Genomic DNA, 20,877 nt, shown 5'->3' with positions numbered 1-20,877 from the left:
CATATGACTATTTTATCTATAACAGCCTTTCTGTATCCTCCCCTAGACCTAATTCACAAGGAAAAGTGTTTAATATTTTTGTACTTTGACTTGCTATTTATGAGGCTTGATATAAGTGTGAGATTTTTTACAATGGAGTTGGACAACATTAAATAAATTAAAAGCATTTACTGTCTTCCTTATGGATGATGACTTATGGTTTACATAACTAATGCATACAAAATATGAAAAATATAAAGTATTATTTTATATTCAAATTATAATCTGAATAATCTCTCTTAGTTTTCATTCAGTACTTCCTCTTTCAAAACACTGTACTTCACAGGCCTCATTTCAGGGAAGAACTTCAGCCTGGGCATAAATCTAATTAAAGTCCACAGATTTAATCCCCTTCAAGCAAGAAGCATGTATTCAAGTCTTTTGCTTAATTGTGGTGGAGTAAAGGTATGTTTGAAATTAAGCACAAGCACAGCTATTTTGATGAACTGGAGATATATCTTGGAGCATCAAACCTACTATGGAAAATTCATAAAGTAAGCATTGCCTCCTAATTACTGTGCTCATTTTAGCAAGTGCTGTAATCATAGGAACAAATTTACATAGTATTTACCAAGAGACAAGAACCTCTGTATGCCTCTGATGGTGCGGAGCTGCAAACTGAACACACACAGACAACATCTAAAGAAAAATAATTATGAAAAAAAATCCTACTTGTGAAATTATTATGGAAAGATGATGGCTTAATGCTTTTTCTAGGACACTCATATAGTTTACTTTTCCAAATAGCTATGAATACTTTCTCTTCACATTGCTGATGTATGGAAAAATGCTATACAGTGTCTAGTTGTAAAATTTTTCTAAGGGATTTTGGTAGATGCCACAATATGATATAAAATAGAAGACCTGCCAGTTTTCTCTTACCCCAAAGATGGGATACACTCTCCAGTGTACCTCTAACTGCCTGCCCAATAGGCCACAGTAATCTGGCTGGATTAGCAAGCATTCTGGCTGCAGTGCCTCCTTGCTCTTCCTCAGTGACATTCCCAGGTCTGAGTCATGACTGAAGGTGTGCTTAGAAAGGAGTATGTTGGGATTGCACGAGGAAATAATGGCTTCCTTTTGAGACTCAGATATATGGACTTTTTTACTTCAATTAAGAGATGAAATGTCCTGGCACATGTACAAAGAATTTGTGTTCCAGTTGAGCAGCCATGCCTGCTGATGAGATCAGGGCTGATCCAGGTGCCTTGATGACAGCTTATACAGCTCTTTAGCAGATATTTGTTCTTCCCTTGCCGCTGCAGGATGTCATAGACTCCCCACTGTCCAGCCTCTGCAGACAGATCCATGGGTACAACCTCTAGGGGTGTCGACACTGAGAGCTTTCTGGGCTGAGTTGGGGAGGACAAGGGAAATAAATAATCTCTCCCAACTAAGTTTGTTGCAGAACCCTAGGAAATGAAAGCCAGTTTGAACTGCCAACATTTTCTTGTTTGCATTTTCTCCTCTGCTTGATCAAAATAACCTCTATGTATCAATCCACTTAAAACAGGAGGGTAGTGGGCACCCCCCTTGGTGTCACATTTACACCACTGATGCCTAAAGCTGCCTAGAATAGGAGTGAGCAAGCAGACACTATCAGCAGAGCTGGGCATGCACTGCAGTGATAAGACAGGAGATGTTTCCTGGCTTAACCCTTGTAGGAAGCAATGTTCGATTGTTGTGGCCCTCCAGACCAGTCATGGTCTGCCCTCAGCCTCTCCCAGCCCTATTTGTCTGCTCTTGGGGACACTGAAGCTGAAGTATCCATCTGACTGGAAAGAGCAAAGGGTTTCAATGCCAGCATCCCATGCACTTCCTTTGGTAGGATAGGAGCAGCTGGAGGGGAAATTCACACAAAATTTCATATTGCTGGTCAGGTGTGCTGAGTAAGGTATGCTCAGTCTGTCCATTTGCAATTATTATGTATCAGTTGTTATGCAAAGCCAGCAGCATTTAAAAGGAAACAAACTAAAAAACCCCAGACACTGTGGTTCTGCACAATCTTTCTCCGAAGCTGGCAAGTCTGAACATCATTTTTTGAAGATGTTCTTCTGTAAACAAGCCATTTGTTTTATAACACATGGTTGGGTGTCTTGTATGAGCTGCAGCCTCTGCCTGAAGTTTCCCATACATTCCGGTCCTTTGTAATAGCTCCTTCCTGTGTGCATTCCCTAGTTACATTCAGGCTTGGCCATTTCCTTAGCCATCCAACAGGGTATCTCTCCCTTTGTCAACTCCCGTTTTGGCCAGACTTGCAGTAATTTAATTTTTTTTGTCCTGCTGTTCCTTTGCCAATTTTTGATGGAAACAAGGCAGTAGGAAATCAGGAGTTATTGGGCACACAACCAAGTGCATGTGAAGTCCATAAGCCTTAGTGAACAAGACAAAAAAGTTATGTCTGTCTGTTTTACACTAAATACGTAAGAGGAGGGGAAAAGTTTTCTGTTGTGAACTTGGTTGGCTGTACAGTAGAGAGGACTAGGGGGAAATGCAATTTGAAGTATTTGTCCTCTTTCTTTCAAACCTGGAGTCCTTATAAATGACATAATTGGAAAGCTTTAAATATGATCTTGATGATAAAAAAACTCGTTACTTTTACCAAAAAATAAAAAATTAGACTTTTCATTACAATATACAGTCTTAAGTGTGACTTGTGAACTGGTTGAGTTTTAGTGGCTACTATTTTGATTTCTTGTCAGTACTACTGGGATGCTGTTAAACTGGGCACATTAGCCTATGCTAATTTACTGATTAACTACAGGAGTTTTTCAAAACATATATTCAGTTGTTGAGCTCTACATTTTTGTAGGCAACATTTAACAGGATAAAGCAATAAAATTCTTGACTTATACCTGATAGACAGAGGCATCACTTAGAACCTAGTGTATTTGTAATATATGGCCACAATCTTATCACTATTGTTATTATTATTATTATTATTATTATTATTATTATTACTACTATTCCTACTACTACTCTTACCCTTACCACTATTAGGAATTTTCTGATCAGTCTGTGTTTCATTTACTGATTAAATCATTCATTCTGTGGTTTTATTAAAACTTTTGCACAGTTGGGATATAAGTATTTCTTTGTCAGTGATGGAAATAATGGTCTTGGCTCTGCTTTTTATTACAGTAGTGCAAATCTTGAATAATTTAATTTTCAATGTAACAGTGCCAAGGAAACAGCAAATTTAGGCCCAATGTGTGTTTGCTATTGTCCTTAAGAATTAGTTTACTCTCTTCTAAGTACTTCCATTCATAAATGATGTGTCATTTTAGCAACCATAATTGCCTTCTGAAACAATGTTTTTGTTGTTTTTCTAAGGATTTCCCAAAGTTGGAGGAGTGTTTTGGTTTTGTTTTAGAAAATGAAACACAGTTTTAAACCTGGGTCAGATGCCAGAAAATGTTGTCCTCTCCTCCCCCTTCCTCTTCATCCGCCTTTTTCTCCGAGCCCCTTATCAAGTCTTTTCTTTACCTGCAGAGCCTAAATTACTTCATTAAAGGTATGAGCTTGATGAAGCTGCCTGATTGTCCTGGATTTTGGGCTGGGGATGTGGGGAAAAAAGAAAACCCAAACAACAAAAATAAAAGAGAAAACAAAAACAGAACAAGAACAGGCACTTAAGGCAGAGTTGCATGTTGCTTTATGTAGCTGATCCAAGATAGCAGATGCACTGGGTGCACTTAACCCATCACAAGTGTAAGTGTTTTCACTTAATGCTCTTCATACCCAGTCTTAAGATGATGCATTTACTTTGGCTTCACAACAGGGAAAACAAAAAGAAACCTTAACTGACCAGCAGTCACGTTTCAGTGTCGTGTGGCATCTCTGTGAGGTGCTGGTACTGGAACATGGCTGTATTTCCCCCTCATATATGTGCATAAGTTCCCTTTGATGTATAATATTAAATCTGTGTAATAAAATATTCAGGATCAAGATGTCAACTGTGTTCTGGTTTCCCTGACATTCTCAAACTTTTAATCTTAAATAAAAATTCCCCTCAACATGTTTGCTTGTTTTGCTTTCTTTTTTTTAATAAGTTCTTTTTCTCAGTGGTAGAGGAAATAAGTTGTTGCTGAACTTCATTGCAATACCCAGCTAGAAACCTTCAAAGGTACCTTTAAATCTAGGATTAGAAAAGTCAGCACTTTCCTTTTGTGTGAAATTTTTCCCTACTTATGAGACGTAGGTTTGTTTCACGTCTGCCAAGTTTAAATCTTTTTTAGAAGCATAAACATTTTTTTGGACGTTTGAATTCAGAGAGCAGTAACATTCATATGTCAAGAGACAAAGTGTTCAAGAAAGTAGAAATAATACATAAATCATTCCTTAATCAAAGTTATGCGTTGCTTGCTCAATTCAGCAATTATATTGTTTTGATTTTGTATGGATAATTGGAAACTTTAACTTTGTGACTTCTTTGTCTGGTCTAATAACAAGCTGACTCCTGAGGTTTCTGAAAGTTCTCTCTTGCTCTTCCATTTGTAAAATTTAGAGATAGAAGATGTCAAAAATAGGGAAGGAAAGAGAGAGGGGAGGAAGAGAGAGAAAGGCTTAAAGGCTTCTTCCAGCAGTAGGTACAAGAGTCCGTCGCAGTAGTACTCCTGCTGAGCTGGCAGCTGCTTCCCTAAGTTCAGAGAGGTCACCATGGTTTCTTTCCTGTTTCTCCTCCAGGCATTGAATTGCTGGGGGAGTTGGAAAAAAAAGGCATCTTCCTTTCTTGCCCTGCGACATAAAGACAAAATCCTTCCTCCCTATCTAAGTGTGTTCTGGAGAGGCATGCAAAAGTTCAGATGTGATGAAAATTATTTGGGTTATTGTGATACTTTTACCCAGAAATATCTGAAAGACGTTACAGACTAATTGACATGCCAGGATATGCATATGACATCTGAGGATGTGCCCTCCTGTGCATGATGAATTTGAAAATGCAAGGATTTTCTTCACCATTAACTTGCTGCTTTCTCAGGAGATAAGACAGATTATTTGGTAAATCCTTCAAAATATTGTTGCTGATAATTTAGGACAATGCAGACTAATGTATCCAGTTAAAACTCAAGAAGGAGAAAAAATATTTTTAAGGAAACAGAACACAAGCTGAGCCATCTGTAGATAAAAAGTAAGAAAATTCAATATTTATAGTAAGAACTGCAAGAGTCTATCACTCACCATACATGTTGTTCCTCATAGTGCAGGATGCTGGTGGGTCTGGATGAAATAGTACAGCAAATCAATTCAGTTGCATTAAACAACCATGTGGGCTTGTCCACAGGACCAGAGAGTTCTGAATTTAGGTAGATGAAAAGGAGAACTCTAATTGTGACAGAGAATGTGTTTAATGCATGTATAAGTAGATTTGTTGAGATCACACCTTTAGTCTCTTCGGGTTAATTTTCCTATTTGCTCCTTCCCAGGAAGTCCTACAATAAAGACAAAAGCCTATAGCTGAAAAGTCTCCTTCCTTGTGGTTGTGACTCAAATATTTGAAGCTAGGTTGATTATTTTTTGGACACAAATATGATTTTTTTCCTTTGTTTTGGCATTTAAAAGGAGTTAGAATCTTATTTAGCACTCTTTGACTGCCAGCTAATCATATATTTCACATGGTTGGTTTTTTTTCCCTAATTATTCACTTACCAGACTGTAGCAACTTTGAGCTGTTTATATATAAAGTCTGGTGTTTGAAAGAGAGTAAGTTATATTTGAAATTTCCCTCTGTTATTTAAGTACATAAACTCACATGCAGTGCCAAATATGCCTTTCCAGTACATAATAATAGGGATCTAATTGCACCAGTTTCCCAAGGGGCACAAAAGTAGAAAAGCAGAGCTTGCATGGAAAACACCCTTTCTTTTTTGCCTTTGGCCGTGACAGGCTCCTACATACGGAATGAAATTCCATCCTCACAGAAGTCTATAAGGAAGATTTGACTGACTCCAGGGGGGCTGGATTTGGGCCCACATGCCTGATTTCAGGGTGCGATTTTGGTGATGAAGCAAGCTTTAAGGAGTGGGTAGGGATATTCACTGGGGAAGGAAGTTATTTTGATGTGTTTTCTCCAGTCTCTCTCCCATGTTGGAATAACTTTCTCCTTTGGAGTATGATTTCATCTTTCTGAGGAAGACTAGGAAAAGCACTTACTAAACAGACACTCAGCTTCTGGAAAAGCTCAGTGAGAAAATTTCCTTTTTAACTGCTTGTGTACAAACTCAGTGGCACCCATGGCAAAGCAGCAGTCCTTCTGTGTAAAAGAGACAATTATGACAGGAATAAGAACCCTGGTTTAGCCTGCTGTGCCCCAAGATCTGCCGACTTGAAATCATGTTTCTCAGCAGATCACTGCCCTCAGAGTATAGCTGAGGGGCCATGCTAATATTTCCTTCCTGAAGGGAGAGAGTGCATTGGGTTGTCCTTAATGTGAACTGCATGAACTTTTGTACCTTTTCCTTTTCTTCTTGTCTTCTCAGAAGGAGGAGGATTTGTCCCAATATAGCCAAAGCATGCTGTTATGCAGGATTGGCTTATAAACAGCATTTAATGAAGATTTCCCTCTCTAATCTCATGTTTTCAAGAATAATGTGGTTTTCATTCATATTGTACTGAATTAGGTGGTCTCACTTTATTACTACCAATATATTTAACAATATTTTGAAGTGTGAATTCCTGGGTCTCACCAGCTCAGTTTTTCCCATAGATGAAGCTCAGGAAATGAGGTGTTTTGGGTACATTTTTGTTTTATCTCCTGTTTCCCTAGTGTGAGCTGTAACAACCTCAACCCAAGTCAAAAAAAAAAAAATCCTGATTTGCTCCCCATCCTGTTTGTATATAGAAAATCAAATCCTTGTTTTGGAACTATCTGCTGTGGTTATTGCTGGGATTGCTACACTGCTGGAAGATGAGGTGGGGTATTGCTGGGTGTGTTGATCTACCTTTGTGTCTTACCCTGCCCTTGAGTTGCATGGGAAATATTATTGCAGAACAGGGTGCAGATGTTTTCATTCCCTCAACTCCAACTTGTCTTTTTTTCCATCATCCATTGAGTTCCATTGAAGGAACTCAAATAAAACTCTGTGTACACAAGTCATGAAAAAGACTCCAAAATGCAAGTTTGGGAGTTGCTTGTATTTGCTAAGCCTACACACGTATGCATTATAGTAGTGTTGCATGTTAAAACATTCATGTTTCTTGATTAAAAAGTTCATCTAAAGAATAAAGTACATCAGTGCTTATCTTTTACCATTCACTCAGTGCCCTACGTAGTCACACACAGACAGGCAAAACAGTAACTAATCAGACCTTTTAGAGCTGCCTAACCCACTTTTTGTCTTTATTATGAAACTAAGATTTGGTCAACTGAGGTCAAGTTGTGCACTTAACACAGCTTCCATTATAGTCAGTGAACTCTGTAACAGAGAGTAAAGTCAAAATATAAACAGAACATTTCTGCAGCAGCTCTGGGCTGGGATTAACTTGGATCACCTAGTCTTCTGCTTTTAATGAAATTCTCTCCCTTGTATTTTCTTGTTTGGAAGAGAGTCCAAAGTTATCTCATGCTAATTTAGTTAGGCAGTGCCCTCCAGGGATGTCACAGGCCTCCATGACCTCTCCAGAGAGACTCAGCAAAAGGATGAGGAGAATTAAACATTCCTGAGAAATTGCAAAGCAGGAGCCCCCAGAGATTTCACATAGAAATGAGCTCCAGACTAGCTGCCAGAGACCCAAGTCACCTTTTCAGCACTTCCTTGACATGTCTCTGCCAGTCCCATCTGGCTTGATTCAGGGGGTCAGCGTGGGGACTGAGAGGTGGCAGCTAGAGAGGGCAGGATTCGAGGGAGGTCTGAATACAGTAGTCTCAGGCTTTAGATGCTTCTCCAAGATGTGCAGCAAGATGGTTTTATTTCCTTTCCTTCTGACATGGTCTCATGCTTTGCTGTTTTCTTTGTGCTGAAAAGGGGAAGAATTCTAAGTGAGGACATTTAATAGTAAGTTTAGTTGTTATTTTGCCATGTGATGCAACAGTTTGTTTCATACCTGGTTTTGCAACTACTTCTTGAGTCTAATGCAAAAAAGACTGTGGCATCTGAGAGCTACTTACAGTGACATGAACAACACGCCCCACTTTCCTCTCTTATGTTGGTAGGCTGTAGAAAGTAATGAAATTGATTTCACATGAAGCCGGAATTAGGCATGGTTTGCAGGACAGAATATTTCTCTGGGAGAATATTCAAAGAGCTAATTTTCAAGTTTCCTACAATTGTTTTGCAAACAGGGAAAAAATATATTTTCTGAAGTATAGGCAAGAGAGCAAAAGACCGGTGTTGCTTGGTTATTAGTATCTTGATCACCTGAGTAGTTATCTCACTTATTTCTTGCATCATAGCAAAAAATGGGCACTATCTCAAGAAATGTCTATAATGTTGAATTTTGGAGAATGTAATCTAACAGTGATTTCTGTGTGATCTCATCCTTACATTTCCTTGCTACTTTGTCTTTAATTAGTCCAGAGCTAGTCAGTATTAAAGGAAGAATGTTTGAATTCCCACCTTTTACTATGAAAGTGCCAAGTCTAATTTAATTATATAACAAATAATGCACTTCATGATTAAATGTCTGTGCTACCCTTAACTTTCTTAAAGCACTCTAGTTGCATAAATATTATGACTCCAGCTTCATAGACAGCAGAATTTGGGCTGTAAGATTAAATGCTTTAGTGGAGTCCCCAAAGAGAGTGATTAACACTGCTGAGATTGGAACACTGCTCATCATTTTGCTGGACCAGGCTGAAACCAACAAGCAGGCTGGACCTTAAGCTGGCTCCTTGTAATTAGAATATGGTTTATGGTGTAGCTGCTACAAAAAATATACAGAACAGAGGGCTGTGTTCATGTGAAATATGTTTCAGCAGTTGAGTTATAAATCTCTGAGAATAAGAATAAAAAAATTGAATGAGACTTGCATATGGAAACCAGCATATAAGGGATGATGGTGTCATTGTGGTGATAAATCCATTGCATTCTGCAGTGACTCATGCCTGTGCCACTGTTATTTGCCTGAGAACAGATCTCTGGCCCTTGCCAAGTACTGCGTGTGGGAACGCTGTTCCCGGTGTCTGACCTGCGGGAGTTATTCCAGCCTTAATGGCAGGATACCTAGTGTGGGGAGTCTCGTTCATGTCCACTGGGGAGGGAGGGCTCTTAATTCGTCTGGATGTGATATGAGCAATGACTTCTGACATGCATGTAGCAGAGATTTATTGCAAGCAAAAGTTGAAGTGTGATAATGCTACTGGGGTATTCTGTAATAATATGGTAAAACACTTGTCGTCACTTCATCTCAGGCAGTGAAAGTCAATTGTATATGCTACACAGAGACAGATAAAAAACATAAGTATACTTAAGACTTCATATGGTTTGCATTTTTCGTAACAGCTCTCCTGACTCTAATATAAGACAGGTTTTAATTTTGTTTTGGGTAAGTGGATGTGCTTACAGTCTCACACCCACAATTCCATGGCTTTAAATAGAATCGCTCCCAGGGTGCATAAAAGAACACATGCTGTTATGTGAAGGATTTATCCAGGATGCCAGGATTGTATTTATTGCTGGGAACAAACTGAATAAAATTTTCTATCCCATTCTGACACTAGCCCATGGAGAGCAGCCGTATCTATGGTTTCAGTGCAGATCCTTCTCTTTCCCTTATGCAGGATTTGGTGCGACTGACTGCTGTCACAGGAACAGTAATTACTAATGATGGTGGAATCAGAATGGCCAGAGCAAGCCAGGGGAAGGTCAATGCAAAATGCCCTCCAAATGTATTTTTGAGCATGCTTGAAAGTAATCTTCACATTGCCTTTTCACATCTGTACAGAACAGCCAGGCTTCTAAAACACATCCTTTGGTTTCTGGGATAATTTTTGGCTGAGATTTCCATGTCTCAGTTTGGGATGGCACAGACCATGAGCTGGCACCCAACCCTGAGCACGAAGGAACTCAGTCAGAGCAACTGTAATGTTAACACTGAGGCAGCAAGACTGTGAGGCAAATTCCTCTGTCCCAGGGCTTGGGTTAAAACCGCCAGACTCTTTGCATAAGCTGCTGTATCACATGGTGGCCATTTTGGGTACTGTTGGCCTAAAATTGAACTTGTGACATGAGGTAAAAATAAAAAAGAAAATAAATCCCTCTGTATTGCATTACCGTATCCCCGAGGCATCAAAGTCGTGCGCTTGTCTCAGTCTGTACTCAGCCAAGAGAATTTAGCATCAAATTCCAAAATGTTGTCACCTGAAATATTCTGGTAAAGGAAAAGAAAAAAAAAATCCATTGTACCAGGAATGACATTACTTTAGCATCCTTTATCTCTTTTGTCAGGTGACTTTTTGCTTTTTATACTTAGTAAAACAGTGCCTGATATGCAATTTTATCACTGTCTCATAAATAACAATGACTTAATGGTGGAAATCTTTCTTATTTCCAACTCCGGTGCACTGAAAACTGCAAAGGAATCAAAAAGTGAAGTTTGGTGATGTGTTTAAGATAGCAAGCTATTTATTTACATAGATTATTCAGACAAGGATTCTAATTTTTAAGAACCCAGTCGATATAAATATTTTTCTCAAGAGGAGTAAATTAACATTTCAATTCAATTATTTTAGATGAGTATTCAAGAATACATCTTTGAAAACTCATAGCAGTGTGAGGAGAAAATGCATGATGTTCAAAAGTGTGAAGCAAGAACTCTGGAAATTATGAAATGAATTTCAGGTTAATTTTATGTTATTGACTCACTCTTTCTCCCTGTATTTTTTTTCCAATAACACTGTTCATAAATTTTGTCTCAGTGCTCTTGCCTTGTTACTCTTACTGTCCTAAAAGATTACTCTTCTTCCTTCCCAATTATACCCTCAAACATGTATAAACATTATGAAGTGCTGCTTTATTATCTCTGAGCCTATCTGCCTGTGCTCTGGCAGTTCTCTGCTGGTCTTAGCAATTTTTTTAGAGTACAAGTACTGGTTTAACCTGAGTTAGGGCCCGTTACTGGATAGGCACTGATTTGGAGAGGGAAAATAATTTTCTGAGTTGTGGTATGGATAACAGCATTTTTGTTTCTGTGGAGATCAGTAGTACTTTGGCCCATAGATCATGCTGTCCCTCTGACTGCCTCAAAAGAAGCACAAGTCAGCTTGTGCTTAGCTGTAAGTGCTTAAGCAATCCCAGAAAGAAATAGGAGGTAAACAGGTGTTAGAAGCAGAAACCAGGATCTTTTTATAGTCAAATGTTGCACTGTAAACATTTTGTGATCAATATCTACATTGTGATCATTATTCTGAGGCTGATAGTTTTGCTCCAGTGAACATGCCAGTACTTGACTTGAAAGCCTCATCTATTTTCTTGTGGTTAGATCATGGCCCCAACCAGCCCTTCCTGGCATGGGTCCCTAAGACTTCTCTGCCCTCACCGCAACCTGGGTACAACCCTTTACTTTAGCGGTGAGTAATCCTGTCAAATGGGAGTCTGCCTCTTTGTGAAGAGGTATTTTGTCTTGCATTCATATAAAAATAGCAAGGAAAATTAATTCTGGAAGGGTAAAAAGGGAGGGGAAAGCGGGTCAAATATCTTTCAGAATTGTCTGCTAGGTGGAGCCTGGGAAACATGTATTTGTTCTATAGTCTTGTCTATGTAATTCAAATCTGAGTGGTTAAAACTCTCAAATACTTTCTGCGATTCAAATTTTTCTTTTTTTTTTTCCTCTCTCTTTAGCTTTGAATTTCTTTTCCTTTTCTCTTAAACAAAATTTAAGGAAGCTCTTTGTTAGCAATTGCGACAATATCTTCCAAAATTAAAATGAAAGAAACAGAGCATATGTGCATCTTTGCTGTATTTTTTCATTAATTTACTTTGTGTCACACATGTCACTTCCAATCTAACCACTGGAAGAATAAACAAACCATTGTGGATCTAAAAATCTGTTCAAAACTTTTTGGCAGGAAAAAAGGACTATATTAATTTCCATTGTTGGTTGACGTTTCCCAACAAGCAGCTTTACTGTTTCTTTTTTGCCTCCAGCTAGCAACTAAAGATCAGTTATAAAACTGTATACAAATACTTCCACATATTGAAAGAACAATATTTTGACATTCAGTGACACAAGGAAAAAAAAAAGGAGTAATCTAGTTTTTGATAACACAATGAGAACTTTGTGTTCACCCGAGGTCCATGTGAGAAACATCATGTTGCATTAACAGGGAAGGTTGACCTTTAAGGTTTATCTGGATTATAATTCTTGTGGTTTTTATTAATAGAACTGCCTACTAAAGTTTCACGAGTCCTCCCTGAGATCTGTAAAACAATTGGCCTATCTACTTACGAGAGAGAACTTAGACAGTATTTCCTAGTATTTCCTACAGATGTGAGGGCTTTTGTTTCAGAAGACATTGATAGTGTTTTCATTTGAGATGGTCCACAAAGATTATCAGATATTTTATTATCTTAGTAACTTTGTAGTTGTTGGGTTATTATCTTTCAATGTATCAACTATACTCTTTCAACTTGAAAGAAAATATCATGGACCTGAACACAGTTGTGCTCTGAACAAGTTCACCTCTACAGCCAAATCATAGGGTTTGACTACATTAGCAAGCATGCTTCAAATTTCTTCTGTGGAAATTTCTCAACTGAAACTTCAAAAATTTCAGACAAAGTTTATAAAATTAGTCCCTATTTCATACTATCTCCTGGGAGACTTGCTGTTTGTTTACTTTCTTGGGATTTTTAAGGTAAATTGTCCATTGTTTCTTATCAGATGATGTGTTTTTTCTCTTAGAGGAAATTGTTTTCATCTCAAATCTGTTCCCATTTTATATTTTTTGTGTCAGCGATGTCTGTGGTTTGCAAATGTCACTCTTCTGAATGGAAGCAGCTGCCATGTCATAAGTACTCAATGTCTCCTCTGCATGAGCAGAAAAGTCACAGCTGAAGGAAAAACTTTGTACACAGACTTTGCAGTCCTTATGTTCAGCATTACACAGTTAAGGAAGAAGCATATCAAAATGTATTTAGACTGATGTGATCTGATAGATACTCAAATGGTGTTCAGAAGGGTTTTTCCATGAATGGAGGTTCCTTGAGCAACAGATCTTGCACCAACACTGTGATTTTTGGTAATCTGAGAAAACAGGATGACTCTTTAGAGGAAAGGAAGAGGCATGTGTCCTGCCCTTCTTGGGAAGTACCTCTATTGCTGGAGATTTTGAGAAAGGGTTGAGCATGTGAAAAGGCACCAATTGCAATGACAGACAATGACTTTAATCCTGAACTTATGTTTGCCTTTCAAATACAAACTGTGACAGGCCAGTGAAGTTCTTACTTACTGGGTGTGCACCCTTGTTTTTTAAGTAGCTGAGCAAGAAGGGCTGTAATTTAGGGGGGGAAAGAAAGCCTAGTAACACATTGATTATGCATACTCCCATATTCCTGCTGTCACTGGCTTCTTGGGACTATTGGCATGCCTGGCAGCACATCCCTGTGGTTTTCTTTGGCAAGAGTCTCCCTGCCGTGCTTGCCTTGACCTATAACATTGTCAGAAACAAGTACTAAAGCAATAGTCATTACTCTAGACTGAATTCCCATTGTGGCAGGGAGCATGGGATCATGCCCAACACTTTTGTGCTGCACAGGCTGTCAGGCAGGGGCAGCTTATATTTTACTCTGATCACAACACTTTTGTCCTGCCCTTCAGCTTCACTGGTGTTTTCAGCCATGTATGCTGTGCTCTTGTTGTGTGCAAAACATGTGTAATGAGATTTTTTCCCCCCTCTGCTGTGTATTATATGTAAGTCTCACTGTCTTTACATAATCTCTTTATAAAACACACTCTGATGCCTACCAGGTACACCCAGGACACACCTGCTCTTTTAACAGTCGCAGAAGTCAATCAGATGTGGGTGACTCAGCCCCCAGTGTAGCACCTTTTCTTCCTTCTCTGCCCCTCCAAAAGTGAGTAAATAGATAAACTGGGAGTCAGTTTGGGTTCACAGCTCTGAGTCAATGCCCCGTCTCACTTTTCTGAGGCACGACCATCAGTTGTGGTCAGTTCTGTAGCAGCTTGAGAAACCACAGCCAGTCAGCTGGGTTGTGTCAGGAGGAGCCGAGTGATGGCATCTGGAACTGCTTCGCATCTTAGGCAGGCAGGAAGTGCGTGGGCATGACATCTCCACACGTCGCTCGGCACAGGAGATGCCAAGCAGCCTCTATCAATGCCAGTGCAGTTGAGTTGGGACAGTGCAGAGAGGGAGGTGGTACAATAGCCCTCTCTTTTGTGGCACAAATGGAACAGCCCCTCATGATGCACACAGGAGCAGTAGTTATGCCAGGCCTTTGTGCTCGCCATATGGGGAGAATACTCTCCTTTGCTCCCACATCCCTGCAAAGGCTCATCATGCTTTGGCCCAAAATGCTCAATTCTCCTTCTCAGTGGTGACCACAGCAGGATAGCTATGTTTGGGATCACTAGACTACCATATCCAACCCACTGAATGCTTCTGCCCCTTTCTAGACAATAGAGTATGGAATACCATAAAGACAGAATTTCTATAAATGGTGATAATGTACTGTTGGGTCTCTCCAGGTGGTGATGTTTTCTGACTTAGTCAGAAATTGCTCCCTGATTGTTGACAGCCTTGAGGTAACCCATTCCTTCCGCAGTGATAAGTGAGTAGAGCTAGACATTCACCAGCCTCTGCTGCTTTGCCTCTGAAACTCACAGACAATGCACCATGCATCAGGCTGCAACTATCTGTTCCATCTCCTAAAGTAAACATTACTGATTTTTTTTTTGTTTTTCTCCATGTGTGGCAAATACAAAGTCAGAATTTCTCTGCATAACACCTAGAAATACATAAGAGGGTGGGTTTTTTTTCCATATAGATCTTAGAAAAAGCTGCTATGTATCAGTGCAAGGCAATAGTAACTAGTACCAATGGGAATATTTTCTATTTATCCCATTTTGGGACCTGTTCAGTCATATCTCTTTTGGGTCTTAAATTGGATGAGACATATAAAAAGGCTTTATACTTATTCTTTTGAGAAAAAAAAAAAGGCTTTTATTTCTAGAGTAGAAATTATCAACTGATTTAAAATCTTGAAAGTTGAATTTATTTTTGCTCTTAAATAGGGAGATACCTGATTATGAGCCCATTTTAACTATACATAGTACAAGAGCAGACAGTGAAACAAAAGGCTCAAATATATGGAGTTAAACATAACCTCAACTACCGGATCTTTGTTATCCATGGATGACAGCCCAGTTAATAAATGTTTTCTTACTGGGGTGCTAGACTGGAAGTTAATGGTGAAACACATCTACAACATACTCTAGATTCTCGAGACAAGCAGACACATCACAACCATAGTGACAGTGGCATGCACATAATGTATCTATGTGGGGGTTGTGTTAGTCAAACTTGGGTTTTCCCACTTACTAGCCCAGGTGCAAACACTGCATAAGCAAAGAAATTTGGGCAGGGAGAAGACTGGTTCATGTTTTGGATATGTTGCTTGAAAATGGTGCTTACTACTGGCAGAGGTTTATGTAGAGAAAAGGGTAGAGGGGAAGGATGAAAGAGGAAAGATTTTGGCAGAGGCTAGAGTTCAGGCATGCAGAACAGATATCCTGGTCCACATAATCATAAAAGTGTGTCTGCTTGCTGGACTAGTTACATATCTCCTTTTAGGTTTCTGTCTTTGAAAGTAAATGACATAGAAATGTCTTTAGACTTTGTGACTCGCTAGACCAGAGCCAAAAAAGAATTCAAAGATGAAAAATATGTTTTGTCACTTTTGCCATTAAGGGAAGAGTCTTACTCTCGAGAGTTGAAGCCTGAATTGTTTCCATGGTAATTTTCTCCTTCTTTTAAACATCTACCCATATTTTGTTATGTAGACTGACCAAAAAAAATTAGGGAGAGGGTGGCAGAACTGAAAACAAGTAATTTCTTTACTTGCTGTCAGCCCATCCAAAAAAGCCTTTAGAAAGAAATACAGGAAAATCCTCAATTCTCAGTTCCTGAAACAGAAAAATTCCTAAAATATATGACCTTGTGATAGTTAAAAGATATCCTAGAGCCAAAGCTGGGCAACGTTTTTATCCCAGTTCAGCCATGTCATGGGTCAGGTGGTTCAGCATGTGAACAGGAAGGTGAGAATGGGTGAACTTTTGCCTCGGTTGTGCAGTCCATCAGAGAATAAATGGAGCAAATCACTCTGCAGCTGGATCAGGAGGTGAACGGCTGAATACCTCTCACACAGAGGCCTTTGTGTTCTGGACATGATCTAGCATTATGATGGGACGCACTACTCTGAGCCTTTGTAGCAATTACTAACCCATTATCACGCTAGAACATGAGATCATTTATCTTCTAATTCAGAGTGTCACCTGTTCTTCATTTGCCAGTCAATAACCATTAATTACTTTCAGTGGAAATTTAAACAAAGCTTTTCCCCTCTGTTAAAACCAGTAAGCCATTCAGTAATGACAAATAAACCTGGAGCTGTATCACCCCCCTTTCTCTCGTTCTCAGCCTCGAGTCTGGTATAATATGAATTCTTAAAGGAAATGCCTAGAAATTCATAGGTCAAGGACCTTTATTAGTCTGATGTGAGGAGAATCACATTCCTGGCACTTGATGTAAGGAAAGGATATAACTACTGCCTGTACATGGATATTTTATTAGTTGTCATGGGCTGTACCTGAAGAAATATAATTTTAACTGTGGAACTTCTTCAATGTTTTTTTCTCTCTTTTGGCTTGCCTTGGCATTTTTTTGCAGACTGTTCATGCAGACCCATTCAAATCAACAGCATTTGGTCACCTTCCTCAAAGCACAATGGAGCTATGACTTTGTAATTTTTACCATGTTAATTCCTTTCATACCTGATTGGATTGAGGTAATTCTAAGTGCCAACAATTGTGAATGCCAGAAAAAATAAAAGAACCCACAGTGATAGACACTCAAGTAACCATTAATCTAAATATTCTTTCCTGGTAGGATTTGAAGCAAAAATCACTTTTAGCAACTCTGCATTGTTTGATCATTTCTAAGTTGATCCTGTTGAAATTTACTGCAGCTTAAGTCGCATTGCTGAGACAATGATTGCTTGCTTTTTGAAATGGTGGACTAGAGTTGATAAATCCAAATGCATAAAACCTCACTGGGCCCACTATCAAAGGCCGGTTTTTGTTAGGGTTTTGCAGCTGCCTCCTTAAGTGTAGGGTATGGTTTAAAGTAAAGGGAAACTTTCAACTCTATTTCATATTAATATGAAAAGTAACGTGTAAATATTTTAGATATTCGGTAGACTGTTGAATGTCTTGGCATAAGTGCCTGCATTGAAACTGTGTCAAATGAATTACAATACTGAGGTGGTTAAAAGTAGAGAGGTGGCCAAAATTGTTGGAGGTCTAATCCTGCTTCTGCTTAGACATATTAATATTACTTTACCAACATAGTAAATAGCAGGTGCTTATGCTAATGGCTTATGCAGTCAACCAGTGTAGCATTTTTGGGTGAGGGGGAATTTTTTACCAATAAATGATATTTTGTTGTTGCATTCTCTCTCCAATGTAACTGACACTACAGTGTCAGGGCAAGAAAAGGAGTTCATTATGTACAGCAAACATCCACTATAGTTGGGAGGAGAACCAGTGCCCCTGATTGACTGATTGTCTAATGTTGGAAATCCTTATTTGCCCGAATAGTGCCCGAATATGAGGAACGGTGTTGTTTTCAGCCAGACTGCTTAAGGAAGCCTGAAAGTCTGTGAAATCAGGGACTAGGCTGGGAAAACCAAAACTATCAAGCACTTATCTTAGATACTCCTGTTACTTTTCTGTGCAGCTGCTGCTACTGTGAATCTTGCAGGCTTGTCCAGTCATGAAGAAACTGAAGTTGGTGATTTACGGTGACCTCTCAAATCAGCAGGGAAACCCCAGTGTTCAAAAAAGCTCAAATGAGAGATACAAGTTAAGACATCTCCTCCCCACAAGATGAGTTTCATCAGCCATTTGGGTATTTCTGCGTCATTGGCTAGGATGTTCAATCCTGGAAAGGAAAAATAAAGTTGCTGCCATTGTCCTGCCCAGCAGGTCATCTCCCTAAAGCACAATTTATAATTTATGTCAAGGACTTACACAGCAGTTGCCCAAAACCGAGCTTTCTGTGCACATTCAAGAAGTAAAAAGGTTCAAAAGGAGCATGTTAATAAAACCTTGTCAAAACTTTGGAAGATGCATAAAATAATAATTGTAAAGAAAAATGGCTCACACCTATTTAAGTGGAATGTATTGCCTTGCTATGCAGGACACTGATTTATTGAGAATAGAGAGGAAAAATTGAATATTTCAGGCGGTATTTACCAAGAGAAACTGGGCTATCCCAAAGCTTTTATTAATCTGATTTGCAGAGTATCCACTACCATCAAGGGACCTACTAAAGTTGTTTTCTTTAAAGCTGATGTGAAGAGGTCAATGGAAATAGCATCATGGATTACAATGTGAGAGGATGACAGTACTTTTTACCATATGGAGAGAGAGTTGATTTATTTTGTTTCCCTTTTCTGGTTATTTATTAAACAAGGATCATGCCATACAGGTATTCCCTTTTCCTCTCCAAAGGAAATGAAACGTTTGCATCATTTTGATTGATTTAAAGTAATAATTATTCTGTACACCTACAGATCCTATGCAGTCAAATAGTCCAGTCACTAGAGCACTGCCTTGTACAGAAAATTGAAATGTACCTGCGGTGATATCTCAGACAAGTCACACATGTCTTTGAATACCTTTTTTCCATCTGCTTTCCAGCTTTCATGCTGACTTAGCTGGCCGGCCCTCTGAGATGGTGCCCACCCATCATTAATTGTTTGTGGAAGAGGACTCTGTGAAAGACATTGCTGTGGGAACTAAAAGCTGGTCCGATAAAATGCAAATATGTTGGCAATCAGATGAAGTTTTGTTTCAAAAGATACTGCAAAACTCCTGCTGCACAAACAGTCCTCTGAAACTGATGTTAATGGTTGTGTCACTTTTCCACCAGGGTTTTCTCATTCCTGTGTCAAAAGTTTCTTCTACAGTACTTTAACATTCAACACATGTTCAGTAGGGAAACCAGATTAACTTGGTTAAATACCTTTTTAAATACTTACTCTTAATTAAAATCTCAGGGTAGGCAAAACAAATATCGCAGAAGAAGCTGCCAAAAGGATCCATATTTTCATGCTTCAGTGTGTTTGACATCATTCTGTAGCAGACAGACAACAGCACTCTGGACTGAAACATTACAAAATTTTGATCTTTTCCCCGTATCAATGTCAATTCATGCAGTGCTTTAAACAAGTGGATCCATGCTCATGAGCACTAAACCAAGTCTCAGTGTTCAAAAGTAAACATATTAAAGTCTCCCCTGCAGAAACTCCTGCTGTGAAACAAATTGAAAATCAAATACAGCACTGTTTTCTGTAATAAGAAATAATTGAACTCTTTTCAGAGTTGCACTGAACTGGTTAATAGCCACTGTGTAAAGAAAGTGCTAATTTCCCCAGCTTGGGGTATGTGTGTGTATGGGTAGTTATTTCCAAATCAAAAATGCGGTAATACAATATCATGTACCAATGAGGCCACTTACATGTGCACTGAATCTGACTTTGTTTATCTTTCTGCAGGCCATGTGGCTGATGTTGCAAACGGATGAGCCTGAGGACTTTGTCATAGCCACTGGGGAGGTCCACAGTGTCCGTGAATTTGTGGAGAAGTCATTTAAGCACATTGGGAAAACCATTGTGTAAGTATGAGGATGAGACACTAGCCACAGGCTGGACATTTCCAGCCTCTCATATTTACTGGGACAAAACAGAGTATTTTTTGTCTACATTCTTCTTTTTTTTCGCCCTCTCCCTTTCTACTTGTAACATATGAGACCTTCCATGCATGAATGACTGCCGCAGCAGATATGTCTAGTGTTGCCCTCTAGATCGTAAGAAAAAAGATAGACTGGGTAATCTCAATTTTTTAATCAAAGTCTTCATTCTTTGTTCTCCCTGTTTTGGGGTATGGAAGCCCCTCCAAAGATGTTAGTACCAGGATGCTTATCATCACCTTCCTGGAAGAGGGGCTTTTCTGCCCAATTCTCTGTTTTGTGCCCCAGACCCCCACAGACCTGCTCCCACCTTCTGCAATCTGGAGAGGTAGCACCTACCAGCCCTGTTCTTTCCAGGTGACAGCCCATCAGCCTCACTGCATGGCTCATGTAGCAAACCGCTCCGCATTCCTATCAGCTCTTCTCCTACTAAGCCGTAGAAATGTTGAGCAGTGGGTGCAGAATGTTTACAATGCATATTCCACATAGTTTGATTGAAAATACAAAATTCCTTCCCAAGGCCGTATAATAAAACCAGGATGGCTTGGTGAGCGCTTTCTGTAATTTATATTTTTATTGTTTATTATTTTTTCAATTTCCCTCCTTCTGTATCTTCTCTGGGCCCCATGCATCAACATACCAATCTCAGCTGGAAAAGGGAGAGGAAAGCCACAGGCTCTTCCATGACGCTAGCACCAGGGCTGTTCCTCAGGCCATCAAAGTCACTTGTGCAGCTGGTGAACTTTTGACAGGGCCAATAAGTTTTACTTGGGAACAAAAACTTGACAAATTCAATAAATATGCAGAAGTGCACAGATATATACAATATTATTTGAACAGCCAGTGGGTGGCTGGGGAGGTAATAACATTTTCTCCTCAATGAGTTTTTAGTCTGGTTTCAATTTTTGGCA

General features: G+C 39.2%; 1 protein-coding gene across 1 annotated transcript in view; it reads left to right on the top strand.

Annotated features, from left to right (window-relative positions):
- GMDS (GDP-mannose 4,6-dehydratase) overlaps positions 1 to 20,877 on the top strand; it is a 408,928-nt gene that overhangs the window by 305,864 nt on the left and 82,187 nt on the right. Inside the window, exon 8 of the mRNA XM_038127425.1 lies at positions 19,773 to 19,891. Coding sequence (XP_037983353.1) covers positions 19,773 to 19,891 — 119 coding nt within the window. The remainder of the gene's footprint in view (positions 1 to 19,772; positions 19,892 to 20,877) is intronic.

Source organism: Motacilla alba, chromosome 2 (genome assembly GCF_015832195.1).
Source record: "Motacilla alba alba isolate MOTALB_02 chromosome 2, Motacilla_alba_V1.0_pri, whole genome shotgun sequence".
In the NCBI taxonomy this organism is placed as follows: Eukaryota; Metazoa; Chordata; class Aves; order Passeriformes; family Motacillidae; genus Motacilla; species Motacilla alba.
Note: the sequence above shows the minus strand (reverse complement) of the source record. Positions and strands in the feature narration are given on the sequence as shown.